General features: G+C 35.6%; 1 protein-coding gene and 1 non-coding gene across 2 annotated transcripts in view; both read right to left on the reverse strand.

Moving 5' to 3' along the window:
• Positions 1-5,148: 5,148 nt before the first annotated feature.
• LOC128870675 (serine-rich adhesin for platelets) overlaps positions 5,149-20,349 on the reverse strand; it is an 85,952-nt gene continuing 70,751 nt past the window's right edge. The window contains exons 5-7 of the mRNA XM_054113273.1: positions 5,907-6,164; positions 5,617-5,808; positions 5,149-5,544 (exon numbers count right to left, since the gene is read on the reverse strand). Of these exons, the coding sequence (XP_053969248.1) occupies positions 5,470-5,544; positions 5,617-5,808; positions 5,907-6,164 (525 nt within the window). The 3' untranslated portion in view covers positions 5,149-5,469. The remainder of the gene's footprint in view (positions 5,545-5,616; positions 5,809-5,906; positions 6,165-20,349) is intronic.
• On the reverse strand, positions 11,969-12,041 carry Trnaa-agc (transfer RNA alanine (anticodon AGC)). The gene has a single exon. It is a non-coding gene; the product is annotated as a tRNA-Ala (tRNA).

The raw sequence follows: 20,349 nt of genomic DNA on the forward strand, positions 1-20,349 counted from the left end.
ACCAAATTTTAACAGCTGTCTTTTTAAGGTTAGCACTAACTGAAAAAGAGTTGAATGCAAAAAAACTAGTGCCATCTATGTGCTAGGCGCGGGACTTCAGCCCATGTGTTATATAGTATCCAAAACATAGATTTGGTAGTGTCATGCACGCATCACAAGGGAATTCGGCTCTCGTCTGCCACTATAATCTAACTTTGTGAACTGCAAAGCAAGAGTCAGACTTTGTTAATGATGGTCAGAAGAACGGTGTTCTGCGACGTTTCAACATATCTGTATTTCTGTGCAAGGCAACTTATTAATGCACATTGGTGTTGTGTTATGTCAGCACCATTTCTTTATGTGTACCAAGCACTAACAGTTTGTGACTTGATTCTCTAATCAGAGTTCGTAATCGGTGTCGGGCATGAGGAGAATTGGAGTGTATTGATATCTACTTACGGTGGTGATTGGTGCCCCATTAAGCTTAATGTCTAGCTTTAACCTTACCTCCATCTCCGTCGCTAACGTCACAGGCTGGCTATCCCAAAACATATGGCGTTAGGTTCTATGTTATAAATTAACGAGGAACCTATTTTCAAATAAAACTTACCAATCTCATTTCAACGCCTAATCGTTATTTTATCAGCCGAGTCCACGTTATCGGAACGACCAGAAGGATCATTTCAGCAGTGAAAAAATTGTGGGGCACGCGGCGGCAATGCAGTCTTGGTAGTGTTTAATAGTTCGTTGTTGTTCTTAATGCCTTTTAAAACCATTTCGATGGCCGTTCACCTTTTCATTTAAGAACATAATTGATAAGAGTGTTAATAGTGTTTGGCCCTGCGGCGGTGTTACCTTCTATTCTTTATAATTGGAATACACACGCCTGCGTTCAAAATTATAGGAATGCGACGAATGACCAAGTTTTAACTTTTTTGTATTTAATTATTATCATGTTTTTATAATTGCATTCTACTACAAAAACCATATAAATCAAAGCACCAAACTTTGTATGATACAAAATTCACACACCTGTAACAAATTTCAAAAAATACATAGGTTAGGTTAGGTTCGCCTGGTTGCTTGTCTAAGACAAGACACTTGAGGTTGCCCTAAGGTCCATTATGATACCTGCATTTGATTTCCATTCCCTAACTAAATTGCTTAAACCACTTAGATCTATTTAAGAAGTCAACTAGTCCCTCCAGTGAGGCATTTTGCAAATTTCCCTGGTCTTTAAAGTAATAATCGCTAAGATATTAGGCACGGCTTCTTTGAAGTGCAGGACATTGACCATTCAGGAAGTGTTGTACCGATTACTCAATTTCTTCTTCATGTCCACTACTCCTGGAGCAGTCACTGTGGGATACACCTCTATTGCCTAGGATTCTAGTTGTGCAGTGACTCGTTAAAACACCTTTGAGGACGCTGGTAGCTGATCTGCCTGATTGTGCCCTTTTACGATTCAGAAAAAAATACATACAAATTTAAAATTTTTATTAGTTATTAAATACGAGTTTCAAGTAGCTCAGCATTCTCGGTGATTTTTGACAATTTTTTTCGCTGAGGTGCTAGGTTTTTTCATCCATGAAAAAAGTTCCGAATATGTGCGTAATTTCAAACCCACACCTTTTTATACTAAAATTTTTAAGTTTTTCTGAATTTTGTAGGATGGTGCTTTGGTTTACATATATGGTTTTTGTAGTATAATTCACTATGCTTTTATAAAAACATGATAATAAGTAAATACAAAAAAAGTGAAAACTTGGTAATTTGTCGCACTACTGTAATTTTGAACTTATGTGTACATACACGTCCACACACATCTATATTCAACTTTTAAAACAGATGGATAAACAAGTTTTTTCTAATAGCTATCACCTCTCGGCAGGCAATGGCAAACCTCCGAGTGTTCTTCTGTCATGAAAAAGCTCCTCATAAAAAACCATTCAGAGTTGGCTTAAAACTGAAGATCCCTCCATTTGTGGAACAACATCAAGATGCACACCACAAACAGGAGGAGGAGCTTGGTCAAACACTTAACAGAAGTGTACGCGCCAATTATTTATTTTTATTTTTAAACTTTTAAAGTTTGCACGGTCTACTGCCAATGCTATTACAATAAGAACAATACCAGGTGAAAGAAAATGAAAAATGTATTCATAAATTTTAATATATTATACATATTTAAGCAATCCATTGGGACAGTGAAAACTGATGAAAATAAGTCTTAAAAAATAAATTACATTCATCATACATTTAATGTAATATAATTTTAACACCGGACTAAAAAATATTGTACACTCTTTATCATAAACTTAAATTTTAAATTCGTAAAGTTGCTACGAAAATTGAGCGTACATTTTGATTTTGAATTTAAAAAAATTAACAAATTGGAAAAAGTGAATTGTTTACCATTTATATTGGTGATGATTTGATAGCAATCCATTAGTAAGTGTAGGCTAGTATTGCAATTCTCTATATTTGCTCTACTAACTGTCCGGGTCAGGTTAGGTTACCTACTATCCAGTTGAACGAATGAAAAAATTAAGCAAAATTCATGTCACAAAATTGAGCATACACTTGAGTATTTTTCAGTTTAAATCAAAAATCTACATATGTACGAGTTCCTATATTACAATTTGTTTTGCAAATTAGAAAATGTTTTAAGCAAACCACCAGTGAGATAAGAAAAGGAATAATGAGAAACTGTGTTGCCAGAACAAATTATTAGTAATTGGAAATATGAATAAAACTTTGCAAGGGAGACAAAAAAAATATATTAGCAAATTATAACGGACATATTGTATATTTTGAGAAAAGTTCTAATTACTCCACAAATAACTGTGCCGAAATTAACACAATTGTTTTCAAAGCCATAAATACAGTGAATGCGTAATAATGTGAACACCGTATGGTATAAAGACTCTAAAATATGAACACTTTTTATTTTGCATTGACTACTCTAACGAGTGAGCAAGGCTTGAAAGCGCTAATAAGTGAACAACATCTAGCACATTTAAGCATATGAAGCTGACATATTGAAAATACATAAATGCATAACATTTTCGAATTTCTGAGTTCGGGGAATGCTGCACCGCAAAATGTGAGTTTTTTTAATTACAAATTACAAGCTCACGCGTACTTAAGTTATACAAATTCATTCATGCCCATTTAGGTCGGGCATAGGGTGCTTCGGCTTTTACCTTGAGTTTCAAAAAGCGATTAAGAGTGGAATAAAATGAGGATAACTTTTAATATAAGTTTTGACGTTGATTTGGTTTTAACTGGTTCATATTATCGAGTACAAACTGTAAGTTAAGTTCTACGAAGAAACAATATCTACGGTCGTATTGCTCAATAAACTTTGTATATCGTCCAACAACGGTGAAAGACCAAAATGAAGAACAATTTTTTTTTCTCATTGCGGTCGCCCCTTGGCAAGCAATGGCAAATCTCCGAGTGTATTTCTGCCATGGATATCCAAAATGAAATATCTGCCGATCGGAGTCGGCTTGAAACTGTAGGTCCCTCCATTTGTGGAATAACATCAAGACGCACGCCACAAATAGGAGGAGGAGCTCGGCCAAACACCCAAAACAGGGTGTACGTACCAGTTATATATTATATGTATATTGAAAGGTCTGAAACCACATTTGTCAGAGTTCAGAATCTCAATACAAAAGACCATCTTGAACCCTAGAAAGAAAGTAGCTAAATCTCGTGAGACAAAGAACATAGAGTGTCAGTGTGATATTCAACCGTGTATTTGTCCTTCTACATCAGCTAGTACTTATAGTTCGCAGACTTCGGTAAGTGATTCAGATAGCTTGAGCCGCTCATCAACAATTTTAGAAGAAAAGACAGAAAATACAAGAACAATGGCACAAGGAGGACAAGGTTTTAACATGAATGAGGAGATTACTGCTGCTATGACTACAAGACCATCCACTTTTGATGTTAACGCACTAGAGACGGAGAACCCAGAGCAGGATGACTTCATATCCATGATGATCTCATATCTATCAGAGGAAGACATCATGCAATGTATTATTAATGCAGTGTCCCATCAAGGTTTTGATCAGATATTCATTAGGAAACTAATGTAAAAACTTCAACCTGATATGGAAGTGAGGAAAAAAACAAATTTCTTTCCTAATTGTGTTAATGCTCTCTCGTGGTTCATCCAAAATTTCCAAACCAGGCAAAGTAAAACAAGAAACACAAAGATACATTTCTGAATTGGTAAAACTATACCGAATAACAAAAAATGTCATAGCATCACAATCCAATCGCGAAACCATAACATTACCACGCATATTGAACAGCTTCCCAGAAGTTGGATTCGCTGTATTAAAGAAATTTCCTAATATAAACCGACCAGTAACAGTTAAACACATGGTCTCATTAGGATACCATGATTTTGAAAGTTGTTTCCGTGGAGGATTCATCTTCTCCATGTTGCCAACTAAACATACAACCATGAATGATGAAATCAAAGAAGCTATTATTAAAGCTTAAAGTATCAGGTTGAGGAAACCATTATCTTATCTAAAACTAAGAATGGTACCAACAAAGAACAAAACTTGTCGGAAATTTTGGTGTACTCTTTGGCATCCTACATGAGTGATGTTGTGTCAGAGAAGTTCCGTGAGGATAAAGCAAATTTTTCAGGAATCAAGAGAGCTAGTTGGGCAAAGTGGAAATCAACTTTTAATTCGTCATTCCCTAACAATATGGATATACACTCGACTTTGGAATCTAAATTTAACATAAATTATATATATATATAACTGGCACGTACACCCTGTTTGTTTATATTATATATGTATATGTATATATATATATAGTCCAACAACACAAAGAAAGGTTTGAAATTTACAATTGTAAAATACATCTAAGCCAGTCTTTAAGGTTCTGAGTGGTGATAGTGATGTTTTTGGACGGGGGAATGACAAAATATTATAATTGAAAGGTGTTCTTGTAAAAAACAAGGAAATTCTCAAAACAACCATTACTATGATTTGGGAAGAAATATCATCATCGTTTACCCAAAAACCACTGAGATATATGCTGCAAGCTGTTGCTGATGCTGAAGATGGCCCCCACAAAATATTAAAATGCTTTTTTTCAACTTTATTATAATACTAAACTCAAGTGTAACTCACTTTTGTGTTGCTAATTTTAGGTTTTTATTTTCAATTGAATTTTTTTGTTTCGTTCCATGTGAAAATTTTGTTTTGTGTGATTATTTTACGTGTTATGTGACTTTTAAGTATAATGCATTTGCATATTTAATTATGCTTATTAAACCTATAAATATTTTGCGCTTTCTTCCTTGTAAATCAGATGAGCGCTCAATTTTGTGGGCAACTGTACAAATGAATGCTTGCACACACTAATGCTAATATTATATAAAAATATATTTAGATGAGAATATAAAATAAATGCAAAGCCAAATTAAATATTTTAAAACAAATAATTAATTAATTATTTTCTTTTTGTTACAATATTTTTTTCTAATTCAAAAACCCTCAAAGTTTTGTCCTTAGCAGTTGCTATTACCTGAAAAACAGAAGAAAAATTCATTTTAAACTTTTATGCCTTTATACAAATATACAAAACATTCGCAACTACCTTATTGCTGGCCACTGCTAACGCTAGTATGCTCCCGGAACAGCCAGCATAACGCGCACTTTGTCGCTCTTTCGCCTTATCAATCACATAGACGAAACCATCGTACGAAGCGACCAGTAGGAATTTATTTTGGTATAGACGCATTGAGACGGCGCCACTGCCACAAGGTATTGTAGATAAGTGTTGACCGGTCTGTTTGAAATTAAATAAATTTGTTTTTTAGAGTTTTTATTATTTGCTTTGAAAATACATATATACGTAAAGTAGTTCATTGGTCGTATTTGACTTACTGTGAAATCTAACTTAAGTATATCCCGACGTTGTGTACCGCAATAAATGCAACCACCATCCAATAACAAACTATACGCTTTCAGTGGTTCAGGCAGGGTCAAAGTGCGCAGTAGTAGGCCAGAGGCTGCATCCCGAATTTGCACATCTTTGGATTTGGAGGCAATTATAAGAATTCGACGTGGTCCCTCTTTAGTTGCTTTAATGGCGGTTATTGAAGAATCTGATGACGAAATTGTGGGATTGTTCAAGTTGTTACCCTGAAAAAAAAAAAAAAAAACAAATGACAAAAAGTGTAAATTAGAGGTGAAGTGAGTGATGCACACATATGAATGGTTACAGTTATGAGTTTTAAACGACTTTGAGAAGGAGTATTAAATAAATAGAATGATGTAGCCATTAAATAACGATACTGGCACTGTAAACATTTTTATTTAGTGTACATTCACCTTAAATTTATATATTTTTTATTATAATGAAATAAATTTATAAACAAATATACTGCTTATATTTGCAAACATAAAATACATTACTAGGAAAGACGCCTTCGGCTGAAATTACTCCCCTCTTGTTTTTAAAAAGTACTGGAAGTCTTATTCTGTATGCTTCGTCAAGACGCGTATGGCACGCTCCTTTACAGCTTCAACGGACTCTAGGTTAGGTTAGGTTAAATGGCTGCCCTTGCTTGAAGCCCACTTAGACAAAGACCCAAATTCGTCCGTTGTACTGCCATACAGGGGAAAGGAGAAAGGAGAAGGGAAGAAAGGAGCCTTAGGATTAGGGGATGATGACCATGTACTTACGACGACGCCGACGGTGGCTGATTTACGTTCGCAATTAGCCGCATCAAGCTACTGATGAACTTCACCAGATGTATGATATTTAAGCGCGCTATATCCGCAGGCGTTGCGAAAAACTGAGAGCCCAGACGAGAGCAGGGCAGCTGAGAAAAAGGTGTTGAGGTGATTCCACCTCGTCCGCAAGACAGGTTTTGCAGAACGGACTTGTGGCAATCCTAAGTCTCACAGCATGGACACCCAACAGACAATGTATGGTAATAATACCCAACAAACTCGAGAGCTGGGGCTTTCTTAGCCTTAGGACTTCCCTCGAGCGTCCCCGATCTACCCGTGACCAGAAGGATCTCGCGACCTTGCCCGTTTGCGCACTAGCCCAGCGCTTGCCGAGTTGACTCGAGACCAATCTTTCCAGGAGCAGACCACATGTTCTTAATCCTCTCATTTTGCAACGAAACCCTCTTCAAAGTTCCTTGTCTAGCCAATTCATCAGCCCTGCGGTTTCCCTCTATGCCGCTGTGACCGGGAACCCAAATGAACCTGATATCGAAGTATTTGGATGCAATCGAGAGAGAAGCCAGACATTCATCCATTAATCTCGAACGCACAAACAACGAGCCCAAGGCCCTAATTGCCGTTTGGCTATCGGAGTAAATATTTACTTTCTTAACGTTAATTACCTATCCACTGCTCAACACAATCTAGTATTATTCCTTTTAATGCAGATTTTACCTCAGGAGACAGAGGACGTCGCATGTTGTACATGGTGGTGAACATATGATCCGTCTTTCTACAATTCGGGCAGTTTTTTCTGTTTTATTTCGTCAAGTGGTTGATACTCCTTTAAATTTTCATCTATTGCAATTTCGCCATACTCAACAACATACATATTTCCACCAAACACAAAAAAATATATAAAAAAGAAGGAAGGCCATGCTGATTTTGTAGTCAGATTAGATTAGATTCGTGGAGGGTTGAGCAAGTCCAAGCACTCAGTCAGGAAGACCATTATACTACACCGGAATAGATTACAGTGGAGGGAATAAGGAGATAGGATAGATTCAGTATAGATGGTAGGATGGAAAATTGGTTTGAGGTCACTCTGCTGCACATCTTTTGGATTCATTGATGAATCTTAAAAGATCCGAGAGAGGAAGAGTATAAACCTTATTCACACTCAGTACATCGCACCCCAACAGCTTAGGTTTAATTCTAGAAAACAGCAGACAGCTCCAGAGAAAATGCTCTGCAGTGTCATCATTCTCAAGACAGGACAGGCAATAATTAACATGGTAGCCATATGCTGACTACAGGTGTAGTGCCCTGTGATTATACTCACCAGTATTCTCAGGCCCTTCCTACTAAGTTCTAGGAGAAATGTTGCTAATTTCCTCTTTGGTTTTTTCTCTGCTCAACTCTTCAACTCAGACCAACGTCTTCTATGGGTAGACCTCATGAAGTCTTCAATCCATAGTTGAATCGATGGACAGTTCACACCTAGAAAGGGTTTAGGGCCAAGTGGTATGCTTCCGAGCCTTCATTAGCCATTTTATCAGCCAACTCGTTCCCTGTAATACCACAATGTCCAGACACCTAAATAAGACTAACTTTGTTGGATTTTGCAACACTGTTCAGTTTTGTTTTATCATACATTCACCGACCAATTTCGAAGAGCAGCGTGTGTTAGCAAGTGGTAATACATTCGCAGGAGAAGGATTCGGACTCGTTATTTAATAGCCACATCTCAGTCATCCCAGAGTTTTTCGGGCTGGCTCGATAGAGAGAGTTCTAATCGCCTCAAATCAAAAAAATTAGAAGGAACTTTTATTCAGTGAAGTTATTTTTTTCGAAATTAATTTTCTACAACAACAAAAAAGTTACAAGGTTTCGAGTTTTGTACAAAATTAAAAAAATGCAAAAAGCATTCAAAATTTTGAATTAGAATCTTTAGAAAAAATTCGAGTATACAGTTTTATAGCCCATTGAATTTTGGTGCAATAAAGTGAAAGTTTGAAGTCGTTCAAAAATCGAGATGATTTTTGAAAATTATTTTTCTTTCGGTCTCGAGCGTTCGTTATGTGGAAGAAAGTGCATAATACCATCGACAAAATAAAAAAAACTCAAACATCCTTTTCTGAAAACTCTGACTAAGAATTTTGAAATTTTGATGAGAACTTGCTGAATTTTTTTAATTTCGTACAAAGTTTGAAATTTTAAGAATACATACATATACAATTTTGAGCGTACGTTATATGGAAGAAAGTGCATCGACAAAATACTATAAAAACAAAATCAAACATCAACGCGCATTTTGAGGCACTTTAAATTTGCCCAATAAACAAAAATTGAATGGCCTATAAAACTGCATACCCAGAACTTTTCTGAAAATTCTGACTAAGAATTTTGAAATTTTGATGAAACTGAATTTTTTTAATTTCGTACAAGGTTTGAAATTTTAATAATATTTACATATATTTTTTAATAAAAATATAAGCAAAAAACTAATAAATAATCAAAAATTTAGCAATATTATTGTGAACACAGCTGTATATATTTTCCACAAAAATTGATGCGAAATTTGAAATTAAGTTTTTAATATAAGCCTTTAATTTCAATTTAGTTCGAACTGTTTTTTGCGAACCGCTTAAATTTTGTTGTATCAGTCAAAGTGGACGATGACAACATCCGATGAAGCGACGCTTGGAGTGTTCGAGAGAAAGATTCTGCGTAAGATTTTTGGACCTTTGCACGTTGGCAACGGTGAATATCGCAGGCGATGGAACGATGAGCTGTATGAGCTTTACGGCGACATAGACATAGCGCAGCGAATAAAGATCCAGCGGCTTCGTTGGCTGGGTCATGTCGTCCGAATGGATACAAACGCTCCGACTTTGAAAGTATTCGATGCGGTACCAGCTGGTGGTAGCAGAGGAAGAGGAAGGCCTCCTCTGCGTTGGAAAGATCAGGTGGAGAAGGACTTGGCTTCACTTGGTGTGTCCAACTGGCGCCGGTTAGCACGAGAAAGAAACGACTGGCGCGCTTTGTTAAGCTCGGCCAAAATCGCGTAAGCGGTTATCGCGCCAATTAAGAAGAAGAGAAGTCAAATTGGCTCACTCCAGTAAAAATAGGTATATAGTCAACACACGTAAATATGGTGTTAATTACGAAATTTGACAGAAAAGTTCATTTTTTTGCCTTTGTGTACGGCAGGCCTTTGTTCAACTATACTTTAAGGGGTGCCGATATCTTGAAATACATATATAAGTTGAAATTTTGTAGACTTGAATACATCAATTTGGACTGGTTTTTGGGAACCTATTGTATTTCACAGGATTTTTTACAAATATGTAAATATTTTCTTTCCACTTTTCGTTCACGAAATTTTTTTTCATGTTTAGTAAAATGATTGGTGCGCAACTAAGTTCTCGCTGTTTGTCAATAGATGCCTCCAGCAGTGTGTGCTAGTCGATTCTAACATAACCTCAACGCCATAAACCAAGCTTAGACACATGGTAAACAAACTGCTTCGACACATTAGAGATTTTGTTTTGGTATCATATACTTTTGGTTTTGTGAAAATGTCTGATTTTGTGCCGAATAATCGTCATTTGCGGGAAGTACATATTGATTTTCCTCTTTCATTCGAAAAAAACAGCGGCTGAAGCGCCGAGAGTTACAAAAAGTTTATGGAGATGCTGCTGTAAGTGAAACAGCGTGCCGTGATTGGTTCCGTCGCTTCAAAGACGGTGATTTTAATGTTGACTACCGTCCGCGTGAAGGAAGGCCAAAAACCTTCTAAGACGCTGAATTGGAGGCATTGCTCAATGAGCATCCGTGTCAAGCGCAAGAAGAGCTTGCTTCAGTACTAGGAGTTACTCGCCAATCCATTTCCAAGCGATTGCATTTTTTGGGAATGATTCAGAAACAGGGGACTTGGGTTCCTTATGAGTTAAAACCAAGGGATGTTGAACGTCGTTTTTTCGCCTGTGAACAACTGCTCCAGCAGCAAAAAAAAGAAGGGTTTTCTTCATCGCATCGTGACGGGTGATGAAAAATGGATTCATTAGAGCAATCCAAAGAAAATAAAGTTATGGAGACTGCCCCGGTCATGCTTCTACGTCGTCGCTTCGGCCGAATATTCACGCTGCGAAGGTTACGCTATGTATTTGGTGGGACCAATTTGATGTTATTTATTATGAACTATTAAAACCAAGCGAAACCATCACTGGGGATCGGTATCGACTTCAATTGATGCGATTGAGCTGAGCACTGCGCAAGAAGCGGTCGCAATACGCGGAGAGGCATGAACAAGTTATTCTACAGCATGACAACGCTCGGCCACACGTTGCCAAACCCGTTAAAACCTACCTGGAAACACTGAAATGGGAAATCCTACCCCACCCGCCACATTCTCCAGATATTGCGCCGTCCGATTATCACCTGTTCCCATCGATGGCACGTGGTCTAGTTGACCAGCAGTTCCATTCATAGGAAGACATAAAAAAATGGTTTGATCCCTGGGTAACCTCAAAAGATGAACAGTTTTATCGCGACGGTATACGAGATCTACCAGAAAGATGGGAAAAAGTAGTAGGGCAATACTTTCAATGGTTCACTTGTAACCATTTTTTCAGAATAAAGTTGTATTTTCATAAAAAAAACAGCGATAAATTAGTAACATAAATTGAAATTTTGTAGATCGCAACAGGGATCCTATAGTAACTGACAGGATTTTTTATAAATAAAAATTTTCTTTTACTTTTCGCTCACGATTTTTTTTTAAGTTTAGTAAAATTAGCTATTTAGTATTTTGTTTTGACAGGATTTTTAACATTTTTCACTTTCTCCCTTCGAACCCCAAAATATTTGTTTTAAAATTAAGTAAAATAAATCAATAATTTGCTTAAATGACGTTTTTTATTGTTTCAAAAACAAAATTTCAAAGGGTCTAATCCATTTCGTTTGAGCATTTCACAAACGTTATCATTAACAGTTCATAAATAGAGGTAGATTAGGAAGCTCCAATAAAATGGTAGTCAAAATATCTCAAACATAATACCTTAAATTCTGTACGTTTTTTAACTATTTTATAACTATCGTGCTATTAAGTATATATTAACTATTTTATTTTTAATAATTGAACCAAATAATTTTAAAAATTGTTAAAAGAAATTTTTAAAATATGAATTACCTGCATATATAAAAATTAAATTATATCAAAGATATACGTTTATTCAAAAAAAAAAAACAACAAAAAAAATTAGTTCTGGAGATGCGGGGCATCGATCCCCGTACCTCTCACATGCTAAGCGAGCGCTCTACCATCTGAGCTACATCCCCGTTATATTTAATCAGAGGAATATCGATTAGCGGTGCAATTCCAAACGAATTAACGGTATAATTTTAATTTAAAATCCAAATGGACCCATTCAATACAATAAATATTGTGAGAAGAATGCAAAAAACGATATTAGTTTTGCAGAAAGTAATTTAAAAATGGCACCACATATTTAAAAAGTTTTTTAGAGTTGCTAAAAAGGCTATGAACCGTTATTTATTGACTCTTACACCCAAAAAGTTTATTTCATTTTTATTTTATTCGCATCATTTTCTATAGTAAAAAATGGCAAATATAAATTGCTGTAGTTCTTGATGTTGGAGGTATCAGTAAAAGTATCAGCTAAAAAAAAATATTAAAATGCTTCATAATTATAGTTTTATGTTATTTTTAGCGAAACTACGTTATTGTTAATTAATGAAAAATGCTTTGCAATATTCGCAAATCAATGACGGTAAAGAATGTAATACTAGATAACGACTTAAATAAAAAATAATTTGATTTCACAAGCCTTGATCGCATTGTTGCTTTTGGATTTCGTTTTAAAAATTAGCGTTACTTGAATTTTAAGTAGTAACGATTGCATTGTAAAAGTTTTATTTAATTTTTTAGGATTTTGTTGCGATCACTTTTCGAATGTATTTCTAAAAACATTTATTTATAACGGGGATGTAGCTCAGATGGTAGAGCGCTCGCTTAGCATGTGAGAGGTACGGGGATCGATGCCCCGCATCTCCAGGACTCTTTTTTTTTATTACATAAACTATATATTTTATAAAGTAGCAAATTTTAAAACTGAAAAATGTTTGTGTTTTGGAACTAAACTTTTAATAACATTCGCAAACCAAGCGCAATAAAATTAAGCATTAAAAAACGGTAAGTGATATGTATCGCTCAGAAATATCGTTTAGGCCCAGATTGCCACATAGTAATGTTACATAGTTTTTTAAAAGCCACGTTTGTGCAAGGAGAAAACGACTTCCGCCTATTTTTGAAGCCGACTTAAATCGCTAAGGCGTTTAAAATGTTTCATTTCTGATTCAGCTGTCAAAGAGTTTTGTCAGGGGTCTACGAGCATTTTCGTAATAATAGTAAGAAGTAATTCTTTTAGTTTTCTGCGTGAAAAATCCAACTCGGACACCAAACATGAGTTAATTTAGTTAAATTCGTACCAACACAAATGACCTCGAACTTGGTGATCGCCAATTGGCGTCTTCACACCATATAAAGTCTTATCCAATTATTTAACTTCGTTTCGGAATGGTATATTTTTGATGAGTTTTCAGTGATTATAATTTTGGTAAAATACAAATAGTAGTTTTATATACATAAATTATGTATTTCCTGTTCGCTGAGTTTGGTATATTCTATAGAAATTAGGAAATGTGCTCAGCAATTCTAATATTACAGCACTTAGCCAGAAATAAAATAGAGGAACAAAATAAATTACATTTAAACACAAATATGTCTTTAAATTCGTTTTAATTTGGCAGTGTCAAAACGGCATTCAAGGTTTAAATTTTTTTTCAGCGAAGTTTACAAATGGATGGCGGTTGAAAATGATTAAAAAAAATACTTTCGAAGTTCTTAGCTGGTGGTCCTAATTCTAAGAGTGCAAATTGAAGCAAAAATAGTGGTACTAATGTAGCAAAAATAGTGGTACTACTAAATATGCTTATAACTGGCTATGGTGCATAGATACGAATCAACATATTCACTATTGAATATTCATTTGCCAATGAGACAATGCACCCAATCGAAGTAGTAGAAAATATAGCAGCAGTTAAGGTTTCAGTTCAAAATGAGCCAAATCAGTTGATTCCGTATCGTTTATGATTTAGGAAGATACATTTAGCATTATTGACTTTGCGTTTACCACTCTTATATTTTTTTTTTAACCGTTTGCCGTAAAAGTGTGTTTATGTTTTATATAAAAGCACAGCAGCCATTTTTCAATCAAGAAACTGCAGATAAAAAAATAAATAACTTTTATTCGAGTCCATTGAAAGTATACGCCCTGCCTTGCATTTATTTAGTGGATGCAGTGAAAATCCTTAAGACATTAAAGAAATGAAAACAAACACTCTACATGGGTTCAAGTGAGGCAACTGCAATATGCAAGCAATCTGATTCGTTCGAAGTAGCCAATGAAAATGAGGGAAAACACCCACGACAATATTTCCAAAACAAAGGGAAAGTGTCAAAAACAAAATAAAGGAATATAAACAAAGCGCAAGTAAAGAATTCAGTGTAGATTTCCAAATGCAACCGAACGACAACGATGATGTATACAAGGGGAAGCGAGGCGTAATGAGTACAAGAGCGGCGGCTGCAGCATATTAAAAACTTAAATGTAGTGAACATATTAAGGTTGTTGTTTTTTTTTCCTTTATTCTTCCATCAGAACAAAAGTCTTGCAGTCGCAACCACAAGTGCAAGTCAACGAGTAACTGTAAATTTTTGCCATGCGCACAACGCCTCTGCGCTACCACTAGAAATGCAGTGAGGAGAGAGAGATAGAAAGACAGCGGGCTAGAGCGCATCGTCATCGGCCAAGGCGCTCTCTTATGAGTCGAAGCAATGTGAATAAAGAAAACTATCATCACAGTAGGGATGGTTGGGATGCGTTTGAATGCATTGTCCAAACATTCACTTTCGTAAAGGTGGTGACTATTATTTTTGTTGCAATAGTTAGTTGTTGCACATGCAAGCATAGAATAGACGCCATTTTAGTTGTAGACAAAGTACACATATAAAATGATAACTAAAATATACACCTAAAATATGTATTTGCATTTGTATTTCTGCGATGCAACGCCCTTGCAATTATGGGTTGGTCTAAGCAAAGTTTGCCTTTACTAGATACACTCCCATGTTAGTATGCTGTTGTTGCAATTTCTTCGGTGCGATATGGGTGTGCTAAATTGTGCTTTGTTTTTTTTTTTTTTTCAGGACAGCTGGCTACCTCATTTTAGGGGTGTTACATGTACACATTCATACATATAATCAACTTTTTGGCAGCTCGATAGATTACAATGCTTCCTTAGGGGAAAAACGAGTAAGAAATGTAGCAAAATAATGGCAAACACGAAATGCGAATTATAAGCACGTCACAGCAATAAATTACCAATCGAACCTTATGACTTTCGCATACCAACTAAATTTAATGACTTGGGTAAAATATTGAAATCAGAGTATGTACAGGAAGAATCAGCTAAAAATTAATTAACGAAGGACGAAAAAAAACGAAAACAAGGCACTTTCTACAGCTATATGATAATAAACTACGCTGCAACAGAGAGTGAGTTCAATTAAAAATTCGATGCGGTATTGTCTAGACGACAAGCCTAATGCAATGCACTTGAAACATGGGGTTGCTATAATGCATAATTGTATTAAGATTATGAATGCATGTACGCTTTCAGTATTTTTCAAATAATATACTTATACAATACATACATAAACACAGAGCAAATCATACAACTTAATTTTGTAATGATATTGCATAAAATAAACAAATCCGTTCAAACTATAGTACTTTTTTTAAGTATTTTTTTTATCAAATAATGGAGTTATATAGGTATATATATATATAGGACATAACATAAAGTAAACTCAAACTGGTTTCAAACAAATTCCGCAACATAGTTTATGTACAGGGTGGTCCATCTAGCGTTTGGAATTTGAACTATCGATTGTTTTTACTTTGACAGGTAAAATTGCATCCGCGATCTGTCAGAAATTTAGTTTATGGTTAGACAATAGGTTGCTCTTCGCTTGACGAAATTGGAATATATAATATTAAAATCCAATATAGAAAATCTAAAAATCAGCGATGCCAATTGGCTATTAGACTATTTTCTGTGTGGCGGATAAAATTGAAGGATAAATGTTACGCCAACCATCCAGAGACGATTCAAAAGTTTAAACAAGAAATCGAAGTTACCATTGGAGAGAATGAAATTGTGTTCGATGTTTGATGGTAAGATTTATTTCGTCTAATAAAGGGTGGTTAAATTTCAAGGACCGATGTTGAATGTGAACCACACCTAAACGTCAAGTTTTTTCTGCATTTCATTTTACATTTTTCAATTTCACACTTTTTCAATTTGAACCATCGAAAGATACACAATCGAGCAACGCGTAAAAGTTATTCAGGCTTACCTTCTGCTCAAATATGAACGAGACGTTATCAATAAAACGGTCCACATATGGCAAAAATAAATTTTTTGTTTTTTGGTAGGACTGTTATAAGCTTACATGGCAAATTTCAGCGTGATATGTCACATAGTTTGTTTTCTGTGCTACTGTAAACAAGTCAAGCTCGAGTGTGTTCTTCGAATTCTCTTTTATGACTTCAATTGTCTCAGAATGTTTTCCACGGAGCGGCAACTTGAGCTTGGGAAACAGGAAAAAGTCACATGGAGCCATATCAGGCGAATACGGTGCTTGCGGAACGATATTAACATTATTTTTGTTCAAATAATCGCGAACAAGACGTGATGTGTGAGCTGGTGCATTATCGTGATGCAAGAACCATTACTTGATGTCCCACAATTCCTTTCTTTTAAGACGAATGTTCTCGCGCAAACGCTTTAAAACGATTTTGCGATTTGTGCGATTTTCAAGCACAATTTCCTTTACTTTTCCGATGTTTTCGTCGTTTACTGATGCTGCTGGGCGACGATGTACGGCCCTCTTTGAACGATTTGTACCACTGGAAAACACGTGCACGCGATAGAGCAGAGTCCCCATAGGTTGTCTGCAACATTTTTAAGGCGTCTGAAGCCGAAATTTTGTTGGAATAACAAAATTTCCAACAAATTCTTTGTTCAACTTGAATTTCCAACGTTAAATTCGAAGAACACACTCGAGCTTGACTTGTTTACAGTAGCACAGAAAACAAACTATGTGACATATCACGCTGAAATTTGCCATGTAAGCTACCAAAAAACAAAAAATTATTTTTGCCATATGTCATCCGCGGACCGTTTTATTGATAACGTCTCGTTCATATTTGAGCAGAAGGTATTATGAAAACGGGCGTTAAAATCAAAATGCATATCGCGCACTTCGTGAAAATTATCTTCAGTGATTAGGCACATTTTCACCTCAGTAGATTCGTCAATAAGCAGAATTGCCGCATTTGGGCGAATGATAATCCAAGAGTGATTGCCGAAAAACCGAAGAGTCACTGTTTGGTGCGGTTTATGATAATTGAGCCATACCAATATTATCACAATAAAGAGAAATGACAATAATTTTCTAAAAAAAATTGTATTTTATTCAAAATCAACACCGACCCGTGAAACTTAACCACCCTTTATATGTAATAATGGATGATTTTTTAATTGAGCAGTTCTAGTAGGTTCGTGTATTAATTACCATTCGGTTGTGGGAATTTCACGATAGAGCGATCTCTGAAAAGTAGTTTCCTTTTACTATTAAAAATATAACTACGAAAAAGGCAATCGAGATATTGCTAAAATCTTCAATATAAGGCATGCCACTACCAGTGTATCGTAAAATGTCGTAAAGTTGAGAGCAGAGTACACAATAAAACAAAAACAAGCAACAATCGGATTAATTAATTTCTGAAGCTGAATTGTATGTATTTAGAAAAAATTTGTGATTGCTTGTATAAAGTTATGTATCAAAAAAGTATATACCGCTTGCTGCAAATCACTTGCAGAAGTAGTGGAAATATCAGGTCAGTCCATAAGTTCGTGCGTATTTTACCCATAATTTCACTTTTGCACGATTTTTGCATACAAAAAATTATTCGCGGAATATAACGGAACTATTTATATTTTCTTTGATATATTGTGCATTCAACAAGTGATTTTAATCGCGGATAGAAGCACGTGTTGTTAAAAAATGAAATGGAATCTTCAAACTTGTATAAGAGGCATATTTTATATTTTTTGGTAAAGTGGCATATGTGGTAAATGAGGTAAAAATGCAACAACTGCTGCTGCATAAATAAACACTGCTAACGGAGAGGATACCGTGAGTGTAAGGACTGCGCAAAAGTGGTTTTCAAAATTCCGAAGTGGTAACTGCAACGTGGAGGATGCGCCGCGCGCCGGTCGTCCTGAAGACTTTAACTCCGACGCCATGCTCGAACTCATGGAAGCTGAGCCAAATTTAACAGTCGATGTGATAGCTCAGAGGTTAAATTCATCGTATGGAACAGTTCACAGGCACCTGGTTCAGTCGGGGAAAGGTTTCAAAGCTGGGAAAATGGGTTCCGCATAGACTTTCTGTCGCCAACCTTCAGCAGAGAGTGAATGTGTGTTCTCCGGTGCTGCAATGGCTTGAAAATGAAAGTTTTTTTAACCGTATCGTTACTGGCGATGAAAACTGGGTCCTTTACAATAATCCTGTTCGCAGACGAGAATGGTTAGATAAAGATGAAACACCAGAACCGACCCCTAGAGATGGCCTTCACCCCAAGAAGATTCTCCTGTCTATTTGGTGGGATATGGCCGGTATTGTTTATTATGAACTTTTGAAACCAAACCAGACGATAACTGCTGATTATTATTCCCATCAGCTATCAAACCTGAATGAGGCAACTGAACGAACTCGGATGGGAGCTAATGCCGCATCCACCATACTCTCCGGATATTGCACCTTTAAAAAACGCACGAACTTATGGACTGACCTGATAGAACTCCGGTTGTCAAATAGAGCTTATTTCGCAGTTCCCACTTCTATTTCAGCTGTTTCTCTATAATCATAAAATTTAGCGTTGACAACTAACATTCCCAGCGAAGGCAAGCGATATTGCCATATCGTATCGACAATGGTGCATTGCAACCTGAATAACGGTATTCACAACACTGCTTATAAAAAACTTAGTGAAGACTTCGAAACTATTCGAAAAAATGCGCTTTTTACTGACTAAAGTAAATTTAATATTTTCGGATAGGATCAAATACGGTGGTGGTCACGTCATGGTTTGAAGATGCACATCAGAGAAGGAAGTTTGAAATTTGTATTTCATGGAAGAAAACACATGGATGTACCTGAACATTTTGAAAAAGAAGGCCAATGGCCACAGGCCATTTAAACTAACCTAATCTCATTATTATAGAAAACTTGTGTTATTCAAATATTTAATTTTCACTGTGATAATATTGCATATTTCTTAGAATTTTTGATAGAGATTTCAGTCGTCCAAGTAAAAAGATCGCCTACCGATGGATCTAAAAAATTATTTCTGTGGATTACGACACTTTTCCAGCAAACGAGCGAAATCCGATATTTTTGTTTTCAAATTACCATAAGAACACTCACATCCGAATAATGTTAACAAATTGTAGAAGAGTTTTCATAAATATTCTTCAAACAAACAAAAAATGGTATAAAATATCCATTTAAGTAAAAGTTGGGTTTTAAGTAACACACAAAAAATTCTGCGCTAAAATTTTATTATTTTTTATTATTATTTTTATTAAATTTTAACTTTAATTTCAAATTTAATTTTATTACAATAATATAATCTTTAGCCCAATATAAAAAAATTGTGCTAAAGTGGATCAAAATCTTTTTGGGGCTTCACTTTTATGCTAACGCTTGGTTAAGACTCTGAAATACTAATGTTTTACTGTGAAACTAACTGTAATTTGAACTTGATTTGTGAATAAGCAAAATTTACGTATTTTGAGTAATAATTATCACGAAACTATCCCCACCATACATATCCAGAAAAAGTCACTGTCAAATCAAAACTAAAGAAGTTAAAATTAATGAAGTCAACATAATCATCTGAGGGCGAGGGAAAACAAGTTATGACTTTTTGGTTGTGGACATCATAACAAGTTTTTTTAAGTTTTAACGATTCAACACCGTGTAACAAGCCTTGCAGTATGTAAACCATCACATTATTGGGCGAAGTTTATTGGCCGAATAATCTCAAGAAACTGTGACTACTTGTTGTAATAAATCAGAGAGTTTGAGAACTTGGAGGCTTTTATGGTGCAAAAGTGGCACAAATTTATACCGATGGTTTTCATAAAAGCCGCCCGTGTTACTCGTAGAGACACAGTTTTTCTAATAACGACCGTTTCTCTGCAGGCAATGGCAAATCTCCGAGAGCATTTCTGATATGAAAAAATATCTCAAAAAAACCATTGACCTCTCAGGGGCAACATAAAATAGTAGGCAGACCGGTCGATAGGTCAGGCAAGAGTTTTTTTTTAATTTTTTTGGGTCCGAAAGTTCGTATATAAAAGAATTTCTAAATTTTATTACTCACTTATATTTGTATGCGAAATAGTCGGAGGAGGAATATATTTTTGTTTT

This window comes from Anastrepha ludens, chromosome 2 (genome assembly GCF_028408465.1).
Source record: "Anastrepha ludens isolate Willacy chromosome 2, idAnaLude1.1, whole genome shotgun sequence".
NCBI classification, from domain to species: domain Eukaryota; kingdom Metazoa; phylum Arthropoda; class Insecta; order Diptera; family Tephritidae; genus Anastrepha; species Anastrepha ludens.